Genomic DNA, 25,720 nt, shown 5'->3' on the forward strand with positions numbered 1-25,720 from the left:
GAGGAAACATGAGTCGCCATTCCAACCACAACCAATCTGGGATATTTTCAATGAGCTCTGGGAGGACCCAATACATAGTGGGACCAAATTGCAAGTACTAAGGAAGTATCAGTAAATACAGGAGTGCAAAATTACTTCCTATCAATTTCTAAATAGACATAGCCATGCCTCAGAGACTGAATCATCTAGCACACTTTTATGTGTTGCATCTCATCAGTCACAGTTCTCATTCATCGGCAAATGGCTTTTTTAGGTATTTTAAACAATTTTTTAGAGTTTTTTTAATTTTCTTATTTTAAGAAATAAATAAACATTTCTTTAAGAGGATATTGCAAATTTTCAAACCTTCAGGTCCACGGAGAATACGTAAGAATCTGGTCCTGCACTGCCAAATTTTCCCCTGAGGAAGCCACATCGGGTGAAACGGTGGCCCCGTTGGGAACTAGTGCAGACTACAAAAAGATAAGTGCTTTTAAAATTTGCACTATCCTCTTAAAGAAATGTTTATTTATTTCTTAAAATAAGAAAATTAAAAAAACTCTAAAAAATTGTTTAAAATACCTAAAAAAGCCATTTGCCGATGAATGAGAACTGTGACTGATGAGATGCAACACATAAAAGTGTGCTAGATGATTCAGTCTCTGAGGCATGGCTATGTCTATTTAGAAATTGATAGGAAGTAATTTTGCGCTCCAGGACCCAATACATACCCTGGCGCAAGATATAGGATTGATGATACCTATAAAAATTTGGAAAATTTACTCCTCCCTCTGTAATTGGCTTTTGTAAAGATACTAACAAAATTCTAGCAATTTTACCCAGCCAAATAAATTTTGTAAGAATACTGTTTAACTTTTTATAAAAGGACCCCTTAAAAAAAAACTGGTAACATACTCATTTGATAACAAACCACAGGCAATATCATCATTTTAATAGTTTGGACTCTCCCCCACCAAGAAAGATGTAAAGGATTCCACTGTAATAAAAAATTTTCATTCACCTTCATAGTTTCTTCCAGTGTATTTTTTTATCCAAATACCTAAATACTTTATTCCATCCTCTTTCCATAAAAAGGGGAATTTTTCAAATAATCCTTTTGTGCAATGGACATTAAGTGAAAGAACTTCTGATTTACTCCAATTTATTTTATAACCTGAGAATTTTCTATGTAGCCATTAATTTGCCATATTTTCTATGTTGCCTCACTGTGTTATGGCCCTGGAAGCCCTGCACTAGTTTTAGGACTTGGCTCTAAGATGTGTTTAATGCTATTCTCATTTATAGAACCTTAATGCTATGTCATTTCCTGTTATGGTGTCTAAACTAGACAATGTGAGTGATGTAGTCTCATACCCACTACAGCCACCCCTGTTTACCCATATAAGCTCTGTTTCTAGTGGTCTTTCCCCTGTAAGACCTCCTCCCTCTCTCTCAGCTAAACCTTGAATACTTTGTCTTACTTCTGTGCTTCTTGCTCTCCTTTACATCCTATGTCCTGATGGGTCAGTTAAGGTATTACCTTTCCTTGCCTCCTCTGGCCAAGCTCTGTTCCCATTGGTGTCACCTGCAACCTTCCCTCTGCCATGTGGATGCTCTTTCCAAACCCTTTGTTAAGAGCTCTCTCTCTCTCTCTCTCCTGCCTCCATCTCCTTTTCTCCTTGGGCTATCCATCACTCACCTGTATGATCCTTCATCTAACCCCTGGAATCATCCCAAATAATCATCTCAACTTACCAAACTATTCTTCAAAGTCCACTGCAAACTTCTGTCTTTCCAGTCTCCTACTTTACCTACTGCAACAAAGCCTGTGCCCAGGAACAAACCCCTGAGAAAATCTACTAAATGTAACATCTCCTTATTGCTCAATAAAGCATATTTCATAAAATTTATAAGGACTTTCTGCGTGTACATTGAGGCCAAGGTTTAGCTATCTATTAATGTAGTCATGTTCACCAAGAGAGGTCCTAACTTAGGAAATTGCTACAGAGAACATGACATACAGTTAGGTTTCAACTGCAGTCTTTACATTTTTCATTTTCAAGTTACAAAAATAATCTGTTTACAGATTCCTTATTACATCCAATTTTTTAACATATCTGACAGTTCCTGAAAATATGGGAAGACTACTGTAAGAATAAAATAAAATTTCACTGAAGTACACTCAAAAGATGTATTCAAATCTGCATTAAAAAGTAAAAGTTATCACATATATATTTTCTATACCACTGAAAAATATATGCCTGATTACCAATTATAATATTACTTACTTTGTCAAAGTGGGATAACTCCATGTTCGATGGTAGCTGCAAACCCCAGAGTCTGTACTTTTTCGCAATACTTGGTAACTGCAAACTTTCTGGAAGCTCAACTATATTTGATCTGTTTAAATTCTCAGAGTTCCCATAGTCAATATATGTGACCATGCACTGCAAGACACAAAGCGGAGGTATGCACACAGCAGCAGTATCATCATGACAACACCACCATACAAGTTTGGGACATTAACTTGGGTACACCATAAAGCACAGTTACTTACCGTAACAGGTGTTATCCAGGGACAGCAGGCAGATATTCTCATTGATGGGTGACGTCACCAACGGAGCCTCGGTACGGACACTTCAAGAACTTGAAAAAAGTTCCCGATGCCCACACTGCGTATGCGCGAGTGTCTTCCCACCCGACATAAGCGCACAGTCCCTCAGTTAAGATAAGCCAGCTAAGAAGCCAACCCGGGGAGGTGGGTGGGTTGCAAGAATATCTGCCTGTTGTCCCTGGATAACACCTGTTACGGTAAGTAACTGTGCTTTATCCCAGGACAAGTAGGCAGCATATTCTCACTGATGGGTAACCTCCAAGCTAACAGAGATGGGATGGCGGGAGAGATGGCCAAAGAAATACAATTGGAAAACATAATGGCCGAAGTGCCCGTCCCATCTGGAGAAAAACACCATACAATAGTGAGAAGTGAAGGAATGAACTGAGGACCAGGTGGCAGCTGTACAGAGTTCATCATTAATGTAACTATAAGGAAAACAACAAAAGCTGCTAGAACTCTAACTTAGGGACTGGGACACGATATCCCCATGCCAGGCCAGTCTGAGAAAAGAAGAACGAGAGGGAGGCAATAAGCCAAGTGAAAATCGTTCACATGAATATAGGATATCCAAACTGAGTTGAATCAAAAGAAAAGGTTGGGATAAAATCACTGCGGCTCCGACCTGCATAACAAGGACAAAAAATCGCTTATAGGACAAAACATATAAAGCCAGGATCCTCATAGGAAAAACAAGGTGCAGGAAAAACACAGACAGAAGAACTGACTGAGTGAAATGAAAATAGTAGAAGATACTGTGGACATGAACACAGAATCACCTTGGCTTGATGAAAGACTGATAAGGATGAAGCTGCTAGCAGGGCATGAAATTCACCGATCCCCCTGGCAGAGCTGAGAGACATAAGGAAAAACAATTTCCCAGGTAATAAACTCAAGTGGAGCTGATGCATTGTTAGAAATGGTAGCATCAACAACCAGGAAAGAACCACAGGAATAGTCCAGATGACAGAAGAAGCCTGGGAACCAGAGAAGAAATCAGAAAGAGGTTGCTCCTCGACAAATCAAGGGAAAAAATGCAATAGCATTAAAAAGAAGTCTGAGAGCTATAGACTCGAGACTAAATCAAACAAAGAAAAATACCACCGGTTAGGAAGGTGGAAACAAGCAGAGAAAAAGACACCAGGGAAGAAAACGAAACCACTTTTGATATCAATAAGGACGAATGGCTGGTGTCCTGGCAGAAATCAACAAACTGGAGAAAGATGTAAATGAAATGGATGCAGCCCAAAGAAAAAAACAATGAAGATTGGAAGAAATCAAAGATTCAGAGTCGGAGTGAACTGAGCAGGAAAATGAGAAGAAAGGGCTCCCAAAATTTGAGTGGACGAAGAAGGAAGAACCCATGTTGACTGGGTCACCATGCGTTATGGTGGTAAACAGCTTGATGAAAAAGCTCAACTGGAGAAGAAGCAAAGGAAATGCATATAAAAATATGCTTGCCCAATCCAGGAGAAATATAACCGTTGCCAGATGAAGAAAAATCCTGGAGTAAAAGGATTAAAGAATCCTGCTGAAGTTGGCTGCTAGAAAATTCAGCTCCCCATGAATAGCAGCAAGAGCAGATGGCCAATTGTCTCCAAGATCACACAAACAGGGCCTTCTGACATAACAGGAGAGAGTCCTAAACTTCTTGCTCAATTACATATAGTGTAAAAACCCTGGAATTAACTGTGCAAGGAAGGAAGACTTGAGGACACAGTAGATGATGAAAATCATGAAGTCCTAATAATATCATTAGAAAAAATTAGGAAAAGTGGGGAAAATCCTATGCCTGACAGTCGAAAGACCCCGAGGCTGTAGAATGCTCATATTAATAATAATAATAATAATAACTTTATTTTTTTATACCGCAATACCACAAAACAGTTCAGAGCGGTTTACAGGATAAGAGACTGTACATTTACAGCGAAGTTACAGCTTAGTTATAGCAAAGTTACATCGAGGTTACAGCGTATCGAAAAACAGTTCAGAGCGATTTAAACAATGTAGGTGCGGAGAATTGGTTAACAATTATATGGCATAAACCAGTGACAATTACAAAAGGATCCAAAAATTGTTGCATGGGGAGAGGGGAAGGGTAGGGAGGGAGGCAAGGGATTATTAGTTTGGTCGGGGGGACGGGGGTTAGAGGAATTTATCAAAGAGGTATGTTTTTAGCGATTTCCTGAAGGATTGGTACGTTGGGGCAAGAGAGATGAGAGTGGACAGGCAGTCATTCCATTTGCCAGCTTGGAATGAGAGGGTTTTATCGAAGAATCTTTTGTGGATGCATCCTTTTGGGGAGGGGTAGGCAAACAGGTGTGCATTGCGTGTACGGTTAGAGCCTGGGAAGGTGAAGTGGCGTGAAAGAAATATCGGGGCTGAGCCAGTTAGGGTTTTGAAGCAGAGGCAGGCGAATTTGAAGATGATCCTTGCTTCGAACGGTAGCCAGTGAAGTTTCTTGTAGAAAGGGCTGATGTGGTCTGATTTTTTGAGCCCGTAGATGAGGCGGACTGCGGTATTCTGAATAAGTCGTAGTCGTTTAATGGTTTTCTTGTAGGAGCCCAGATATATGATATTGCAGTAATCCAGGGAGTTTAGAATTAGGGATTGGACCAGCAATCTGAAGGTGGGAAAATCAAAGTAATGTTTGATGGAGCGGAGTTTCCACAGGGTGGAAAAACATTTTTTTTTTTTTTTTTGACCTGGGTGTTAGTGTGTTGTTCTAAAGTGAGGCATCGGTCCAAGATGACTCCGAGGATTTTTATAGTAGCGTTGATTGGATATGTTATGCCATTAAGATGCAGGGTGGTGGATGTTAGTTTGTGGTTGGGACTTGCAAGGAAGAACTTGGTTTTTTCTGGGTTTAGTTTCAGTTTGAAGCGAGTGGTCCAGTTTTCTACCATGGTGAGGACAGTTGAGATGAATTGTTCTGTCTCATTTGACAGTGAGGTGATGGGTATGATGATTGTAATGTCATCCGCGTATATATAGGATTTCAGGTTATGGTTCGATAGCATGTGTCCCAGTGATGCCATGTAGATATTGAATAGTGACGGGGATAGGGGGGAGCCCTGGGGGACTCCGCAGGGGTTGCTCCATGTGTGGGAGAAGGTTCCGTCATTATGGACTTGGTAGGTTCGGTTTTTTAGGAAGCCTGTGAGCCAGGTTAGTACTTGTCCGGCGATGCCTATGGAGTCGAGGCAGTTAATCAGAATGTCATGGTCTACTAGGTCGAAGGCACTGCTGAGGTCAAACTGTAGTAGCAGTGCGCTGTTTCCCAGTGAGAATAGTTGGAGGAGGTGATTGGTTAGTGAGGCTAGAACGGTTTCCGTACTGTAATTGGTGCGGAATCCAGATTGGGATTCGTGGAGGATGTTAAATTTCTCTAGGTATGATGTGAGGTAGTGATTGACCAGTCCTTCCATGATTTTTTGGAAGAGGGGAATATTGGCGATGGGTCTGTAGTTGGAGATTACAGAGGGAGATTCTTTGGGGTTTTTAATTATTGGAGATACGAGGATGTGTCCAAGTTCCAGTGGGAAGTGGCCGGTTGTCATGCACAAGGTTATCCAGTTGAAGAGTTCCGCTTTGAAGGGGAGGGGGGCAGTTTTCATGATGGTTGGAGGGCAGTTATCTAGTAGGCAGTTGGATTTGGAATATTTTGAGTATAGCTTGAGAAATAGGTTCCAGTCTGGGTTATTGAAGTGGGACCAGGTCATGTCTGCTGGTGAGCCCTCCTTTTCTGGAGAGGGTGGTTGGATATGTGGGTAAGTGCTGGTTGTTGTGAGCGTTGTTTTCAAGTTGAGAATTTTGTTGGCGAAGTAGTCAGCTAGGCTTGTTGGGGAGGGTGGTAGTTCAGTGGGGGAGCTTTTATGTGGGACGGTGTCCATTAAGGAGTTAACTATTCTGAAGAGTTTATTAGTGTTTAGGGATGGGGTGTTGATAAGTTGGGAGTAGTGCTTGTGTCGTTTTTCTTTAATCATTTTTTTGTATTCTGTGACTTTAATTCTCCATGAGTGTCTATCTGTGTTTGTGCCTGTTTTGCACCAGGTTCTTTCCAGTTTGCGTACTTCATGTTTGAGGGCAAGAAGATCTGCATCGAACCATTTAGCTGAGGAGCGGTGTTTTTTCTTGTAAAGTTTCAGTGGAGCAATGTCGTTTAGGGTCTTATTGCTGAAATTGTTCCAGTCTGAGATGAAGTTAGGGTCAGGATCTAGGATGGATGTTGGGTTGTAGTGGGACCAAAATTCTTCTGGGTTGAGTTGGCCTCTAGACCATTTTGTTTTTTCTTTGTGGGTAGTTTTTGGTTGTTTTTTGGTTTGTTTTATTAGCCAGTGTAATTTGAAATTGCAGCGAAGGTGATCAGACCAGGGGGTGGTGGACCAATTTTCTTCTTTAAGGTTGATGCTGGGGGTTGAAGTGGTGTTGGGGAGGAAGGAGATCAGATCTAGGTGATGGCCTTTGTCATGGGTTTTTGTAGGGGGTGGTTTAGAGAAACCTAGGGAGGTTAGGAAGGAGAGGAGATCGGCCACGTTGGAATTCTCTTCCTGTTCAAGGTGTAGATTGACGTCCCCTGCAAGGAGGTTGTGGGTGCCTGCGACGGAATTTGTGAGGAGGTATTCATAGAAATCTTCTTTGGCTAGGTTCCATTTGCTGGGGGGGGAGTAAAATAGTGTAATAGTTAGATTGTCTTTGCAGTCGGCTTTGGAGATTTTGCAGGAGAGTATTTCCAGAGCGTTGGTCAGTTTAGAATCGAGGATTTGGAACTGGAAGTGGTCGCGGAGGATTATTGCTAGGCCGCCACCTCTTCTAAAGTTTCTTGATAATGGAATGATTTTGTAGTTTGGAGGGAGTAGGTCTTTGATGATGGGGTCTTGGTCGGAAATTAGCCATGTTTCGGTAAGGAGTAGGATATCGAGGTGGGTTTCTTCTAGCCAATCTTTGATCAGTTGGGCTTTGTTTCTAGCTGAGCGAATGTTCAGATAGGCACCCAAAATTGTTTGGTGTTCCGAGGGAGTGATGGGCTGAGTACTTGGTAGATATTTTAGGAGTCTATTTCTTTTTTGTGTTGGTCTGGAGGAGTGTCGGGTGGAGTTGATTACGGTGATTGGGAATGGGCCTGATTCCTTGTAGTCATGGAGGATATTGGAGGGGGGAAGTGGTCTAATTGGTTTGATGGCTCTGTTCCATTAACCCCCCCCAGGCAGAAATTAGATGCAGCAAGCATGAAGACCATGCAAGGAGGTAACACATAGAAAAGAGAACCTCCATAGAGACTAGAGGAGATCATAGATATACAAGCTTTGAGAGACAAGCCCTCTTCTGGTACCACTGGAAAACAAAAGACCACTGAGGAGTACAAGAATGTAGTCCAACCTGTGGCAAAACAAACAGGAGAATGCCTGTTCAAAAGAAACAACATGTGTAAGATTGAAAACAATCTGAAAAAAGAAACACTCTCAGAAGAGTGGAGTCAAGAAGTACCCCAAAGAAACACAGACATGAATATGGGTACGGAAAATGAAAAGCTAAAGAAAAAAAGATCAGTGAGAAAAATGTATGAACCATCTCTCAGGGAAAAAACAACCGGGTAAAAAACCGAATGTTCAAAAAATTGAAAAACAAGAAGGCCCTGTAATCGAATAGATGTGGCCAGCACAATCAGACACCCCCTGAATAATCTGGGAGGAAAAAACACAGCTCGAAAGCTGTATGAATTGGAGCCTGTAGCGACTGCCCAGAAATTCAGGAAGCAGAACCATGAGGTCTGAAATCCAAAACATAAAAAAACAAAAAACCACACACAGTCATCAAGTGGCCTTGACAATTAAGAGAAAGACTAGGAATCGAAGAGAACTTTTCAAGGAGAATTAGCAGGAGAAAACAGGAAGGACTGCCTAAGATCCCACGCACACTCTCAAAAGAAAGCAGAATCTGAGAGCAGGGTGAAAAGATTATGAGAATAAAGCCTCCACATGAAGAAAACTCAGAGAGCCTAGGCTCGTAGGAGTACATGAAGACTGATAAGACAGCCGCCGTGAAAGTGAAAACTGTTACACAGATGCAGCCAGAGAAACTCACCAGGTCCATAATGTAGAGCAGGGGTGCCCACACTTTATGGGCTTGCGAGCTACTTTTATAATGACTAAGTCAAAATGATCTACCAACAATAAAATTTAAAAAAAACACAAAGCACACTGAAAGGCAGAGAAAATGTTAATTATTCATATTCCGGGTTTTTTCAAAGAGGTCACGGCAGATGACTCTATGCAATGTCACCTCAGTAACAAAATACAAAAATAGACAAATACATCCCCTCCCTTTTTACTAAACCACAATAGTAGGTTTTAGCACAGGGAGTTACGCTGAATGCCTCGTGCTGCTCTCAATGCTCATAGGCTCCCTGCGCTAACCCTCCCTAACCCTAACCCTCCCTAAAAAACGCTATTGCGGTTTAGTAAAAGGGAGCCATAGTGCAAAATATAGACAGCAGATATAAATTCTCAAAACCGACACATTTTGATCACTAAATTGAAAATAAAATCATTTTTCCTACCTTTGCTGTTTGGTGATTTCATGAGTCTCTGGTTGCACTTTCTTCTTCTGACTGTGCATCCAATCTTTCTTCCTTTCTTTCAGCCTCCTGTATGTTTCCTCTCCTCCAGACCTCATTCTCTCCCCCAACTTTTTCTTTCTGTCTCCCTGTTCCCCCTTCTTTCTGTCTCCCTGTGTGCCCCCTTTCTTTCTTTCTCCATGCCCTCCCCCAAGCCACTCGGTTTGCTGCCACCGCCATCGGGGAACAGCCCCCAAGCCACCGCCATCCCAAGCTTTCCCTGCAGAAGTGTCGCGCTGACCAGCATTCCGCTCCCTGACGTCAATTCTGACGTAGGAGAGGAAGTTCCGGGCCAACAAGGCATTTCTCCTCATTCCATCCAGCCTGAGCCCCATCTCTCCTTGATCCAGCATTTCCCTTCTGTGTCTGTCAGAATTACCATTCCACCTATTTTCCAGCATCATCCTTCTTTGTGTCCATCTCACCTATATCCCCTATCTCACCACTTTTTCAGAATCTTCATTTGTCTCTGTCCTTGTCTTTACCCCATGTTCACCATTTGCCCTTTCAATGTCTTTATCTCCCCCCCCCACACACACACACACTTTTTCAGCATTACTTCTATGTCTCTATTTCACCTCCTCTTCATGTCCCCTCATATCTCTATCCTTATTCAGTAGGTCCTGCTTACTCTTTCTCTTCTTTGTGTCACTATCTCCATTTTCAGCTTTCCCCCCTTTTCCTTTGTTAATGCACCCTGTAGCCAGAATCTTTCCACCCTCCCTCCACTCCGGCCCAGCCCAGTATGAAGTATTTCCTTTTGTTTCCCTCCCCTCTCTCTTTCTCTGTCTCTCTTCTGCTCCCTCACCCACAAGTCCTGCATCTGGCCCTCTCCCTTCTACCTGCACCTGGCAACACCCCCCTGCTCCGCAGCTCTCTTAAGCAACTCGTCAGCAGCGGTGATCAAGACAAGCTGCGGATATCGAGGCCTTCCCTCTACGAGTCCCGACTTTGTAGAAAAAGGAAGTTGAAACAAGCGGGACTCGCAGAGGGTAGGCCCCGACGTCAGAAGCTTGTGTCGATCGCTGCTGCTGAGTTGCCGAATAGAGCCGCGGAGCAGGGGGTGTGGCCGGAAGCAGGTAGAAGGGAGAGGGCTGCTGGAAGAGGTAGAAGTTCCAGAGTATGACACCGACCCGGGCCAGGATGATTTCTTTTTCAGGCTGTTGCTGCTGCTACCGCCGCCACGCCACCACGCCCCCCCCCCCCCCCACCAAATGACAAAAACAGCCTAATGCCCGGCGTCGGCGTCTTTGACGTCGGGGAGAGGAAGGTTGATAGGCCCGGTAGATCGGGACGGTAACACGAGTCTATCACAGAGCCCGGGATGGGCTCTGTGATCGACTCACGTTGCCTTCCTGAGCTACCGGTCGATCGCGATCGACGCGTTGGGCACCCCTGATGTAGAGGAAACATGTTCCAGCACATCCCCAGGAACACCTCCCCAAACAGACATTCAATAACCTGTCCTGTTGAGTAATGATAAAAATAGACACTCAGATGCAGACCAGATCCATAAAAAACAGATCTGCAAAGACAGGTACTGAAATTGAAAAGCGGCTACATGGAATGTGTACACAAATGTATGCCAAGGAAAACCATTCAGGCAGTAGAGGAATCAAGCTCATTTGGTTAACCAGTCCTCAGCCTTGACCACTCTGCCCAGAAAGACAGAGGCCTACACTCTAGCCATGAAGAGGAACTCCACCAGGAGGGAAACAAAGACACATGTTAACTGCTTCATAGGGCGTGCCAAAAAAGTCCCCTTAGAGATCAAGGAAGGGAAGCAAACCACCCTTGAGAAGATAAGTAGAAATAAGGAAAAGAAATTCCGTAGGGAAAGAAATGACTGTACAAAGTCAACTCCAAAAGGAATGCATTTACAGAAAGTTCCCTAATGGATCTGTAAAAAACGATATGTCATGCAATTATGAAGGTTTTGCGAACCCCACTCAAGGGAAAAAAGCACATGTGATGAAGAAGCACCCACCACTTCAGAGAGAGATGGGATGTAGTTCAAAAAGACACCCCAAGCCTCTCAACTAGTCAAAACTAAGACCATCAAGGAGTCGAAGACCGAATACAGCATGATGACTGCAAAGCCTTCCCATACTGGAACACCACCGACACAGGTAACTGCAACGACTAAAGATGTCACAGAATAGGAGTCATCAAAAGCAGGGAAGACTCAAGTGAAAATGTTCCCGGAATCAAAAAAAAATCAACCGGGCAGCACTAGAAGAGTGTCAACAGGGTGGACAACCCAAACAACTGGAATCACAGTTGAACATGTCGATGTCGACAAGAAAGTCCGACATCGACCTGGATGTCGATAGGGACTGCAACATCTATCAGAAAGGACGACATTAACATGGCGTCGATAGAGAAGGAGACATCGAGCAGGGAGGTAGACGACATTACTGACAGAACAGTGAAAAACACACCGAGGCCGACCGAAATCGTGGCATGAAAGGAAACTGTTAAAAAGGAAAAAACGGTACCAATGGATACAACGTCGGTACCAAGGTGCAACACTTCCTACATGAAAAAAGCCGGTATCAAGGCACACAGCACCACCGGAGGAGACGGGAAAGGACACTGGTACCACTGGTCCATGACAGGTACCGATGGTGTCATTCCCAAGTAGAGAGAAAAGGACACCGGTACTGTTGGTCCATGACAAGCATTGATGGTGTCATTCCCAAGCAGAGAGAAAAAGACACCGGTACCATTGATGCATGACCAGTATCGATGGTGTCGTTGCAGAGTAGAAAGAAAAAAAGCACTGACACCTGGGGACCATGACCAGTACAATCGGTGTCACTCCCGGAGGAGAAAGAAAGAACATCGGTACTCTTGGTCCCCGATCGGTACCATTGGTGGCATTCCGGAGCAGAAATAAAAGAACACCGGTACCCTTGGTCCATGACCGGTACCATAGGTGTAGCTCCGGACTAGAAGAAAAGAACACCAGTATCCTTGTCTCATGATCGCTACCATCGGTGTCGCTCCTGAGAAGGGAGGGGGAGGAGAGAGAGAGTCCTGTACAGGTGAAGAAGTTTAAGTCCTCTATGAAACTAGAGGTGAAGAGCTTCCCTGAAATCCCCTAACATATTAGGCCAATAAACACAACTAAAGGCCTAAGATGGCTGAGAATGCTCTGACTAAAACTGTCAAGCCTTTGCACAATCTATGCTTGCTGAAATCAGCAAGCCAAGCGAAACTTCTGCTAAAATGAAACGAAACTTATTCTTTTATATGGCAACTGGTATCACATCTGCTGTAATGCCATAAGAACATGGAAGTGAACCTAAGAAGGATGAGAACATGCCTTGACCAAGAATACAAAAATACATTATTTGCAAGAATATCCTGTAATGGGCGGATCCTTACTGGCTGTTGGCTTGAAATTGCTGACCTGATGGTTAAAACGGCATTTGATGGGAAAAGGTAGATTTCCAGTAAACAGGACACGCATATGGTATGACACAGATATTATGAACCAATTAATAAACTGATAAATGTAATGGCATTTGTAAGTGACCAATAAAAATTAACAATATGATATGTGCCAACGTGGCCTCAGGCTGTCAAGAATTGTATAAGAGACAGCCTTTGTGATTATGAAAGCAGGATAGACATCCAGGTATACTCAAGCGCTTGAGACATACTATCTGTCAGCTCCATATGCTGTAAAGATTTGCTCTTGTGACCTGTTGTTGATTATTAATAAAATATATATTAATTAAACCAGCATATTGAGCTTCCATGAAGCCAGGTATTGAAGGCCGTAAACAGGCGGCTTTTCACTCCACATTTACCAAGATGAACATGCCCATATCGACAGTCATCGACATCGAAGCAGAGCCAGAGATAGGGCTGAAAAAGGTCGGCAGGACTTGACTCACTGCTACAATGACCTGAAGCCCAAAGGAGAAAACCAACTTACCAAAAGAAGAAGCATCACAGGCGGTGCGGAAAGGAGAAGCGGTGCCGGAAGTACGCTGGGTACCGGATCACTGGAGTCGACTGGTGCCGGATTCCTGGCAGCGTCAACAGGAAATTGCTTCTGGAGAATACACATGAAAATGCGCTGAAGAGGAAAAAAGCAAGGGAAGAAAAAACCGGCAAGACCAAGGTCCCAACAGTGCCAAAAAACAGAAGGATGTCGGTGAAGACAAGTTCCACAACAGAACAAGTGCATGGAGGAAAAATGGGCAGGAAAAACCAGCCCGGGACAAGAGCCATGCAGAGGGGAGAAAACAAAATGGCGATCCATAAGGCCCTACTAGGCCAAACCGACAACGGTAAAGAAAAAAATAAAGTATAATTGTTTTTTTGTAGTAAGAAAAGAAGAAACTGACAAAAAGTCAGTAAACCACGAGAGCGGGAAGGCAGAGAAATGAAAAATTTTCAACATCCGTTGAAATGCGACTTCTTAGCTCCGCGGAAACTAAGAAACTGAGGGACCGGGCGCCTACATTGGGCGGGAATGCACTCGCGCATGCGCGGTACAGGCATCAGGAACTTTTTTCAAGTTCTTGAAGTGTCCGTCCCGCGGCTCCATCAATGACGTCACCCATCAGAGAGAATATGCTGCCTGCTTGTCCTGGGTTAAACATGGATACCATGTTTAGCAACTTTACAACAGGAAAATCTATTAAGCTTTGGAAAAAAAATATAAAACCTCATTAGAGTTCTGATAATCTCTTGCCAATCTGGATGACAAAGTACAGTACCACCTATCTGCTCAGCAAACCAAAACAGCAGTCATTTAAAGAACTCCCAAAATGCTTCCCTATTCTCAGGAGCTCTTGTGTTGCTGCTTTTTATTAGTTTTAACTCTTCAATGGGAACACTCATTGTAATTCAATAAACTTGTGCACCCAATTTCATGCTTAGCATGCAAAGTTGCATGTACAACTTAATATAATGAGTTGATTGATGTTAATGAGCAATAATTGGCACCAATCAGCAGTCTTAGTCAGTATTCTAGAAATAAGTGGGTCTCTGCTAATTTTTAAGCGAGGGCCATTTCGGGTCCAAAAGGGCTGATGGAGAGCCAACAAATATCTTCCTACCAGAACACCTGGCCTTAGTCATATGTGCAGAACACAGATAAAACCTATTCAAATATATAACTACAAACTAAAAGTCCTAATATACACAAACGAAACCCTAAGATGCCACTCTGCATGCAGTACAGCATCAGAGAAATAGAAATGCATTTCATGAACAGTGCAAAATATAGGGGTCCTTTTACTAAGGTATGCTAACCATTTTAGCGCGCGCTAAATATTAGCATGTGCTAAACGCTAACACATCCATTATATTCTATGGACGCATTAGGGTGTGCTAATATTTAGCATGTGCTAAAACGGCTAGCGCACCTTAGTAAAAGAGGGGGATAGATAGCATATGTAAATTCTGAAAACTGACATGTCAATCACTAAAATGAAAATAAAATCACTTTTACTACCTTTGTTGTCTGGTGATTTTATTTTTCTACTCATCTTTTCACAGTCTCTGGTTGCACTTTCTTCTGTCTGTGCTCAACACTGTTTCCAGAGCCTTGTTATTCATTTACTGTTTTCCTCTCCTTCACCTTCTACCCTACATCCATCTTCAACTTTCTTCCATTTTTCTTTTCTGTATCAAATTACTTTTCTATGCCTTCCCTTCTCATCTATCCATGGGCACTCTCCCCTTCCTCTCTCCACTCCCTACTATCCATGTGTGCCATCTCCTCACCCCAAACAAAGCAAGGAGAACTGCAGTAACATGTACAATGATACAGGCAAAGTTTATTAAAATAATTGCGGTTAAAAACAAAACCTTAAAATTAAACCACGGTCCGTGTTTTGGTACACGCCTTCTTCAGGGGTCCTAAGTTGGAATGGAGTCAAATTGAACTGCAAAAAGCATGCTGAAGCCTGTGTGAAGACGAATGAAGAGCAGCTTGTACGTGGGCTGATAGATTTTGGAAAAAAAAACCAAAAACCTATGACCCCTGAAGAAGGCGTGTACCGAAATGTGGTTTAATTTTAAGGTGTTGTTTTTAAACCGCAATTATTTTAATAAACTTTGCCTGTATCATTGTACACGTTACTGCAGTTCTCCTTGCTTTGTTTTGTCTTCGACCCTTTTACTGCAGATTGTTGGTTCTTCCTTTTTTTGCTTGTGTTCCATCTCCTCACCCCACCATCCATGTATGCCATCTCCTCCTTCTTTCTTTTCCCCATCTATCCATCTCTCTTTCTTTCCCCACCCCTCCCATCTCTGTGTACCATCTTCTCCCTCTCTTTCCCTGGTCTGGGATTTTTATCCTCTCCTTCCCACAGTCTGGCATCTCTCCCCCTTCCTCCCCGTTTGTGGTCTGGCATCTCTCTGTCCTTCTCAGCCCCCTTCCCCCTACCTCTCTTCTCCTCCTTCCCTGGTCTGGCATCTCTCTCTCTTTTCCTCCCCCTCCAGTAGTCCAACTCTCTCCTTCCCTTTCTCTCTTCTTGTGGTCTGGTATCTCCTCTTCTCTCGTTCTCTTCCCTTTTCCTCCCTACCATGGTCTGGCATCTGTCCTCTTCTCGAAGGTCTGGCATCTCTTTTTATTCCTCCCCATCTCCGTAGTCCAGAATAACCACCTCCCCCTCCATGACCTCCCCCAAGTTCATCCCCTCCACGGGATCCCATATGGCAGCAGCTCTGGGTGACATCAGACAATACGATGAAACCTTCCGCCCAATGTGCGATGGCTGCCAAAAAAGCAAAAAGGATGCTAGGAATTATTTAAAAAGGGATGGTTAACAAGACTAAGAATGTTAAGACTAAGAATGTTATAATGCCCCTGTATTGCTCCATGGTGACCCCTCATCTGGAGTAATGTGTTAAATTCTGGTCTCCTTATTTCAAGATAGATAAGAGTGGCACTAGAAAAGGTTCAAAGAAGAGTGACCAAGATAAAGGGGATGGAACTCCTCTTGTATGAGGAAAGACTAAAAAGGTTAGGACTCTTCGGCTTGGAAAAGTGATGGCTGAGGGGAGATATGATTGAAGTCTACAAAATCCTGATTAGGGGACACTTGAAGTTACAAGGAAATACTTTTAAAACCAATAGGAGAAAATATTTTTCCACTCAGAGAATAGTTAAGTTCTGGAACGCATTGCCAGAGCAGATTGTGTAGCTGGTTTTAAGAAAGGTTTGGACAATTTCCTAGAAGAAAAGTCCATAGTTTGTTATTGAGAAAGACATGGGGGAAGCCACTGCTTGCCCTGGATCAGTAGCCATGGAATGGTGCTACTCCTTGGATTTTGGCCAGGTACTAGGGACCTGGATTGGCCACCGTGAGAATGCGCTACTGGGCTTTATGGACCTTTGGTCTGACCTAGTAAGGCTATTCTTATGTTCTCTTCGGACCTACGGTAGCACGACACGAGATCTTAATATACCTTTACAGGCCCACTGAAAGGCGCCATATGAACTTTTGTGAGAGGTATCTCTGATGGATCTGATCATTAAGACTTTTTTCTAGTAGCTCAATTCTGCACGAGGGGTTTTGGATCTACAAACACTGTTGTGCAGAGAGCCTTTCCTCAGGTTTATGGAGGCAGAGGCACCCTCTGCACAGTCCTTTTCTTCTGCTAAAGTGGACTCAGCCTTCCATGTAAATCAGGAAGTCTGACTACCCACGTTCCTTACCATGGGTTAAATTTTAAAAAAACCAAAACTCCACCAGATTTGGCGTTTGTGGTTATCAAGAGTTTTTCTCCATTAACTAGATGCGCCAATGATTTTATTTATTTACTAGTGTTTTAGCCCCACCTATACTCTGACCATGACCCCACCCATGCCCAGCCTCTACCATGCCCAGATCCTGCCTCCCACTGATCCCAGTCCCACCACCTCACCTTTCACCATTTCCTTAGTCCTCTGTACCCTTTTGGCCCTCATACCATTTCCATCTCTCCCTTTTCCCCTACCATCTCACTCTGACCCTATTTCACCCCTTTTGCCATCTTTCCCTTTCCAGTCCCCTCCGTCCTTCCCCAAGGCCATCTGTCTCTCTCCTGCCCCTCCATCCTCCGTGAAGTCCCCTGTCCAGCAGCACCCCTTTCCTGCTCCTCCCTGTCCAGCAGTAACAGCATCCATAATCCAGCAGCTCACAATCAACACAATAAGCATCAGCGCTGTTCCCTTCCGACGCGAACAAACTGCTGAGCTGAAACACCCAAATACAATCCTTTCATTTTTTTTGTAATATCCATTCCATTTACGATTTCTACCAATTGCTATCTATGACAGTGTCGTCCAAGGAAATTTGTAGGGTAGTTAAATGGTCTATCCTTCATACTTTCATGAAATTTTACATAGAAAAATGACAGCAGATAAAGGCAAAATGGCCCATCTAGTCTGCCCATCCACAGTAACCACTCGCTCTATCTCTCTCTGAGAAATCCCACGTGCCCTATCCCAGGCCCTCTTGAATTCAGACACAGTCTCCGTTTCCACCACCTCTTCCAGGAGACTGTGCCATGCATCTACCATCCTTTCCATAAAAAAGTTTTTCCTCAGATTATACCAGAGCCTATCACCTCTTAACTTCATCCTATGCCCTCTCATTGCAGTTTCCTTTCAAATGAAAGAGACTCGACTCATGCACATTTATATTACACAGATATTTAAATGACTATTATCTCTCTCCTCATCCACCATTCTTCCAAAGTATACACATTTAGATCTTTAAGTCTGTCCCCATACGTCTTATTACGTAGACCACATACCATTTTAGTAGCCTTCCTCTGGACCGACTCCATCCTTTTCATATCTTTTTGAAGGTGCGGCCTCCAGATTTCTACACAATACTCTAAATGAGTATTATACAGAGGCATCAATACCTTCTTTTTCCTAGTGGCCATACCTCTCTCTATGCAACCTAGCATCTTTCTAGCTTTCACCGTCACCTTTTCAACCTGTTTGGCCACCTTTAGATCATCACATACTAATGCTGCCCCATTCACGATTCAAATCGATTCACCGATTCACTTCAGGTGAATCGATTTGAATCGATTCAAAACAAAAAAAAATCAGCTTCCCGATTCGGCTGACCCTCCCCCCCTCACCCCCTAAAGCAGGAGTGGCAGCGCTGCTCTTGCTGGCCGGCCGCTGCCGCACCTGCTTTAGAGGGCGAGGGAGGAGGGTCAGTCAAGAAGTGCTGCTGTCCGGATTCCCCCCCTGGCCTCCCTGCACCATTTACCTTTGAAGACCAGCCTGCAAACAAGATCGCGGTTATAGCGTCTTTCCAAACTGCTTCGGAGCTGTTTCCTCCGCAGCGGTCCCGCCCCTCCTCTGACGTCAAAGGAGGGTCGGGACCGCTACGGAGGAAATAGCTCCAAAGCAGTATGGAAAGACGCTATAACCGCGATCTTGTTTGCAGGTTGGTCTTCAAAGGTAAACGGTGCGGGGAGGCCTGGGAGGGAAGCCAGACACCAGTGGGAGGCCAGGGGGAACATGCAGGCCTTCCAGGGAGTTGTGAGCAGTACTTCAAGGTGGGATGGGGTGGAGTGGGGCAGGCCTTCAGGGGGGTCAGGAAGGCAGGCCTTTAGGGGGAACAAGCAGGCCTTCAAGGCTGGGACAAGCCTTCAAGGGGAGAGGACAGGCCTTCAGGTGGGACAGGCCTTCAAAGGGGGGGGGGGGGGGAGACAGGCCTCAGGCCGGCAGGTCTTCAGAGGTGGAATACAGGCCTTCAAGGGAGGGAGACAGGCCTTCAAGGGGGGGACAGACCTTCAGGGATGGTGGCGCAGGCCTTCAGGTGGGACAGACCTACAGGGGAGGGGGCCCTTGTGTAGAAGTACACAGAGGGAGGGAGGGAAGGGGGGTCAAAGAGACATGCATATGCCGGACTTTGGGGGGGGGAGAAATAATGGGTCTAAAAATTGAGGAGAGGGAGAGAGATAATGGACAATGGGATTTAGGGAGGGAAGGAACAGAAAGGGAGAGAAGTTGGACACAAGGGATGGTGTGGAGGGGGGATAGAGATACTGGATAGGAGGGTAGTTGGGAAAAGAAAGGGAGAGATGGTGGACCCTAGGGTGGTGATGAAGGAGGGAGAGATGCTGGATGAAAGGGTAGTTGAGAAAAGGTGAATCTGTGGATGGAGACGAAAAAAAATTAAGATGCCAGACCTCCGGGGAGGGAAGGGAAACGGAAGGGGAGGACAAAAATGGCAGATGGATGGTTAGCACGAAGAAAGAAGAAAGAAGGAGACCCTGGCAAGCAAGTTATCAGAAGAGAACCAGAGCCTGGGACCGACAAGATTTGAATAATGACCAGACAAAAGGTAGAAAAAATAATTTTATTTTCCATTTTGTGATTACAATATGTCAGATCTGAAACGTGTATCCTGCCAGAGCTGGTGTTAGACCGCAAACGTGAGCTAGGATTTAACAGAGAGAGGAAAAGTCCTTTTTGTTTATTTTATTTACACCACAGCACCAGTGTGGTTAGGAGAAGCCAAAGAGGGTGAAGAAGCTACAAAATAAACCCACCAGGATGTTTGAAAAAAAAAAAAAAAACAAAAAAAAAAAAAACACCCCCCCAATTGGGCAGGAAAATCTAATAGAATCGAAAAACCAATTCAATAGGCTGAATCGAATCGAATTTTTTTCCTGAATCGGGCAGTGCTATCACATACAATCACACCCAAGTCCCATTCTTTTGTCATACACATAAGTTCTTCACCCCCCTAAACCAGGGGTGCCCACACTTTTTTGGCTTGCAAGCTACTTTTAAAATGACCAAGTCAAAATGATCTACCAACAATAAAATTAAAAAAAAACAACAAACAAACCACAAAGCATACTGTATGCAGAGAAAATGTTAATCATTTGTATTCGGGGGGGGTTTACAGAAGTCAAGCTAGATGACTTTAAAATATGCAATGTCATCTCAGTAACAACTATACAAAAATAGACAAATATACCCCCTCCCCTTTTACTAAACCTCAATAGCGGGTTTTAGCGCAGGGAGCTGTGCTGATTGTCCCTCGCTCATAGGCTCCCTGCACTAAAAAACATTATCGCGGTTGAGTAAAAGAGGGCCATAGTGCAAAATATAGACAGCAGATAAAGCACAGTTACTTACCGTAACAGGTGTTATCCAGGGACAGCAGGCAGATATTCTCACATGTGGGTGACGTCATCTACGGAGCCCCAGCGCGGACAGCTTTTCAAGCAAACTTGATTGAAGTTTCAAGTTTGCTACACTGCACCACGCATGTGCATGCCTTCTTGCCCACTAGAGGGCGCATCCCACCTCGTGGTCCTCAGTTCCATAACTAGCAAAGAAGCCATCCTCGGGGAGGCGGGGGGTTGTGAGAATATCTGCCTGCTGTCCCTGGATAACACCTGTTACGGTAAGTAACTTTGCTTTATCCCAGGACAAGCAGGCAGCATATTCTCACATGTGGGTGACCTCCAAGCCAACCAAAAAAGGGCAGGTGGGAGGATGGCCATTTAGGAAAACAGATTACGTAACACCGACTGGCCAAACCGGCCGTCGCTTCTGGACAAAGTGTCCAGACAGTAGTGGGAGGTGAACGTATGAACCGAAGACCAAGTGGCAGCTTTACATATGTCCTCCATAGGAGTAGATCGGAGGAAAGCAACCGAAGCTGCCATCGCCCGGACCTTATGCCCCGTGACTCGACCCGGGAGCGTAAGACCAGCCTGAGCGTAGCAAAAAGAAATACAAGCAGCTAACCAGTTGGACAAGGTGCGCTTGGAAACAGGATGTCCTAAACGATTAGGATCAAAGGACAAAAACAATTGAGGAACCTTCCTATGAGACCTGGTACGTTGGAGATAAAAAGCCAACGCCCTCTTACAGTCAAGCGTGTGGAGCGCCGTCTCGCCAGGATGGGAGTGGGGCTTAGGAAAGAACACAGGAAGGACAATGGACTGATTGAGGTGGAAATCAGACACAACTTTAGGTAAAAATTTAGGATGGGTGCGGAGAACCACCTTGTCATGATGGAACACAGTGAAAGGCGGATCCGCAACCAAAGCTTGCAACTCACTAATCCGCCGAGCAGATGTGAGGGCAATGAGAAATACCATCTTCCAAGTAAGAAATTTCAGGAGAGACTTGTCGATAGGCTCAAAGGGAGGTTTCATCAGTTGAGCTAAGACAACATTCAAATCCCAAACGACAGGAGGAGGCTTCAGAGGGGGACAAACATTGATTAGACCCTTCATGAAACGCGTCACCAGAGGATGAAGCGAAAGAGAATGTCCGTCCAAATGCCGATGGAAAGCCGAAATGGCACTGAGATGTACTCGGACAGATGTCGTCTTCAGGCCGGAATTAGACAGATGTAACAAACAGTCCAGTACCGAAGACACCGGGACCGAATCCGGATCCAGATGACGCGAGGAACACCAGGAGGAAAACCTGGTCCACTTCTGGGAATAACAAAGCCTGGTCGAGATCTTGCGCGAGGCTTCCAAAACTTCCCGCACCGACTGAGAAACCGGAACTGAAGTCAAGGGGAAAGGAACCAAGCGGTCAGGTGTAACGACTGAAGATTGGGATGCAACAGCGAACCCCGACTCTGAGATAGCAGAGAGGGAAACAGGCAGAAGCAGAGGCTCCCTGATACTGAGTTGAAGAAGCAGGGAGAACCAGTGTTGACGAGGCCACTGAGGCGCAATGAGAATCATAGTGGCTCTGGATGATTTGAGATGAACCAACGTCCTCAAGATCAGGGGAAAAGGAGGAAACGCATAAAGGAACCTCCCTCCCCAGTCGAGAAGAAAGGCATCCGCTTCTAGACGGTCCGGGGAGTACATCCGAGAACAATACAGGGGTAGTTTGCGAGTCTCCGGGGAGGCAAACAGATCCACCTGTGGAGTCCCCCAGCGGTCGAAGACCTCGCGCAGGACTCTGGCATTGAGTGACCACTCGTGCGGCTGGAGAAGCCGACTGAGTTTGTCTGCCAAGCAGTTCTGTTCCCCCTGGATATAGACCGCCTGTAGGAAGATGTTCTGGGAGATCGCCCATTCCCAAAGGCGCAGAGCTTCCCGGCAAAGGGACCAAGAGCCTGTCCCACCTTGCTTGTTCACATAATACATGGCCACCTGGTTGTCCGTTCGCACGAGGACTACCTGATCGCGGAGCAGGTGGCAGAATGCTCGAGCCACCAGAAAGATGGCGCGAAGCTCCAACACATTGATGTGACAGCGTCGGTCCTCCGCCGACCACAGGCCCTGGGTCCGCAGACCGTCGAGATGGGCCCCCCACGCGTACTCTGAGGAATCCGTGGTCAGAACCTTGCGATGTGGAGGGACGAGAAAGAGCAAACCCCCGGAAAGATTCGAAGAGTCGGTCCACCAACGGAGCGAGCGTCTCAAAGAAGGAGTCACCGTTATGCGAGAAGAGACAGGATCGCACTCCTGGCGCCACTGAGAGGCCAGAGTCCACTGAGGAATTCTCATGTGCAGTCTGGCGAACGGAGTGACGTGGACCGTAGAAGCCATGTGGCCCAGAAGCATCATCATGCGCTGAGCCGACACCACCGGTAGCTGAGAGATCAGACGGCCCAACCGAACCAAAGCCTCCACCCGAGGAGGAGGGAGGAATGAACAGAGGCGAACAGTGTCCAGCACTGCGCATATAAACTGAAGTGATTGGGTCGGGCATAACTGTGACTTGGGAAAGTTCACTTCGAACTCTAGTCGTTGAAGGAAGGCAATAGACTGTAGGGTCGCTGAGATAACCCCTTCCCTGGTCGGGGCCTTGATCAGCCAATCGTCCAGGTAAGGGAAGACCTGAAGCCCCCGAGACCTCAGTGCTGCAGCGACTACCACCATACACTTCGTGAAGACTCGAGGGGACGAGGCCAGGCCGAAGGGGAGGACCCTGTACTGCAGGTGTAGCTCGCCCACCTGGAACCGTAAGAATTTGCGGAAAGCGGGATGCACCGGAACATGGGTGTACGCTTCCTTCAGGTCCAGGGAGCACATCCAGTCCCCTTCCTCCAAGAGAGGATACAATATCGGAAGTGACAACATCCGGAACTTCTCCCGGACCAGGAACTTGTTGAGCTTCCTGAGGTCTAGAATGGGACGCAAGTCCCCGGTCTTTTTTGGGACCAAAAAGTAACGGGAGTAAAACCCCCGCCCCCGCTGGTCGGGGGGTACAGGTTCCACCGCCCGAAGCCTCAACAAGGCCCTGGCCTCGGCCATGAGGATGGGGAGCTGGGTCCGGTTGTATGGGCAAGCCCCCGGTGACTGTTCCGGCGGCGCAGAGCAAAAGTTGAGAGAATAGCCCTCGGAGACGGTCCGGAGCACCCAAGCGTCGGATGTTATCTCGGTCCAGGCCGCGTAAAAGGACCGGAGTCGACCCCCTATGGGAAGGGGGTCCGGCGCGATCGTGGAGGGGGGCCGGCCCCATCCGCCTAGCCCGTCAAAAGGACGGCGCTGGCTTGGCAGGACCCTGCGCTGGAGTTTTGGTTTGTCCCCCTCTGCCCTGTCGAGGGGGGCGCCGAGGCGGTGGCCTCGAAAAAGCCGGGGTCGACTTTTGAGGGTATCGCCTCGGGGGAGGCCGGAAGGGTTTCTGCGGCGTGGCTCGAGGTTTCGGACGGACCAAGGAGGCCAACGAGCGCTCCTGTTCCGAGAGCCGTTTGATCGCCGCCTCCAGGGATTCATCGAATAATTCGGACCCCACGCAAGGTAAGTCCGCAAGGCATTCTTGCAGGTTTGGGTCCATATCGAGGGTGCGTAGCCACGCCAACCGGCGCATAGCTACCGCAAAAGCTGACACCCTCGATACCAGCTCAAACGTATCGTACACCGCATGAAAAAGGTACAAACGCAATTGAGACAGGTTGGATATAAACCTGTCGAACCCTTCCTTGCGGGAGTCCGGCAAGGCCTCACGATATTGGGGCAGATCCTTTACCATGCCACGCAGATAGGATGAAAAGGTAAAGGCATAATTTAAAACCCTGGTTGCCATGAAGGAATCCGCATAGAGGCGACGACCAAACTTGTCAAGGGTCCGACCCTCCCTGCCGGGCGGAACCGCTGCAGAAACTCGGGAGGGTTGCGTCTTTTTGAGCGCAGACTCGACCAGTAGGGACTGGTGGGAGAGTTGAGCCTTCTCAAAACCCTTGGGTGGTATCGTCCTGTACTTTGACTCCATCTTAGACGGCACCGCTGTGACTGTAAGAGGTGAAGTCAGGTTCTTAAGCAAGGTCTGATGAAGGACCTTATTCAAGGGCAGCCGAGGGGATTCCCCTGGGGGAGTGGGAAGGTCCTGCTCCTCGAGGAACTCCTTCGTATATTGCGACCCAGCCATGAGGTCCAGACCCAAGGCACGCGCCATGTCCTGCACAAAGCTGGAGAAGGATGACGGCCTGGCAGGCGGCGAGGGAGTTCTCGACCTCTCCGCCGAACAGAAGGGGGACGCCTCGTGAGAATAACGTGGCTCCCTACCGGACCCCGAGCCCCATGAGGCCAGATCTAATGGTCTCGAGGGGGTCGGGGAACGTCTCCGCCTCGAAGAACCCCTGGGAGACGTCCCAGGCGTCCGAGGGATCGAGGCACGCCCCCTTTTCCTCGTCAAGGAGTCCCGAGAACCCCCTCTCGCAGGGGAACGGAGAAGCCTCGGGTTATCGAGACGAAGCTCCGAAACCCGCAAGGCCTCGCCCCCGAGCGGCGAGGAGTGACCACGTCGCCGAGGAGAGCCTCGCGAACGCTTCGGCTTCCTCGGGCGACGCCTCGCCAGAGGCCGGCCCGAGGGCAAGGAACCCCGGGAGGACCTCGAGGAGGAGGAGGAGGAAATCCGTCTCACTCTGCGTACCTTGTCCCAGGGCCGTACGCTGCTCTCAGGCGGGGCCCCCGAGGCCGAGGTCGAGGGCAAGGTCGGTGGTGCCCCGGTACCCGAGACCGAGGGAGTCGAGACCGAGGTCGCCGAGGTCGGTGCCCCCGAGGTCAAAGCAGTCGAGGGCGCCAGACAGCTCCGAGGAAATCAATGCTTGGAGCAGGTCCTGGAACGCCGGAATCCCGACCATGGTAGGCAGGTCCGAGGCCGGGGAATGCTCCCTGGAGGGCGACCTCGGTCTCGAGTATTCCCTCGGGGCATTAGTGGCCGGAGTCCTGGGCGGGGCCGAGGACGACCCACCCGCCGCAGAGGAGCTCGAGGATGGCTTCTTCGATGACCCTGGAGTCGGGGATGGAAAAGAGGACTTACATGAGGCGGGTTTGGTCGCAGGCGTCGGCTTCGAGGTCGAGGGACGCGGCGAAGCCGAAGGCGCCGAGGCCGAGGTCAAGGCCGGGGCCGAAGCCGAGGCCTTCCCGGGCGCGGAGTCAACTGCGAAAAGCTCTGCCATCCTGGCGCGGCGTCGACGGAGCGCTCTGGCCTGAAAAGCGCTCTGGCTCACCAACCATCTCTTCACCAACGCCCAAAGGAATAATCAAACCAACCAAACAGAACTCGATAGCGAAACTCTCTCGAACTTCTTCCA

The 25,720-nt window shown here is 46.8% G+C and overlaps 1 protein-coding gene across 9 annotated transcripts in view; it reads right to left on the reverse strand.

The window, feature by feature from the left end:
• The window catches only part of STK31 (serine/threonine kinase 31), a 620,303-nt gene that overhangs the window by 414,433 nt on the left and 180,150 nt on the right, over positions 1-25,720 (reverse strand). For 8 of the 9 annotated variants that reach the window (XM_033930854.1, XM_033930859.1, XM_033930857.1 and 5 more), the window contains one exon: positions 2,268-2,426. The exons of the other annotated variant lie outside the window; for it this stretch is intronic. In XM_033930854.1, coding sequence (XP_033786745.1) covers positions 2,268-2,426 — 159 coding nt within the window. The remainder of the gene's footprint in view (positions 1-2,267; positions 2,427-25,720) is intronic. 9 annotated transcript variants of the gene reach the window in all.

This window comes from Geotrypetes seraphini, chromosome 2, assembly GCF_902459505.1.
Source record: "Geotrypetes seraphini chromosome 2, aGeoSer1.1, whole genome shotgun sequence".
Lineage (NCBI taxonomy): Eukaryota > Metazoa > Chordata > Amphibia > Gymnophiona > Dermophiidae > Geotrypetes > Geotrypetes seraphini.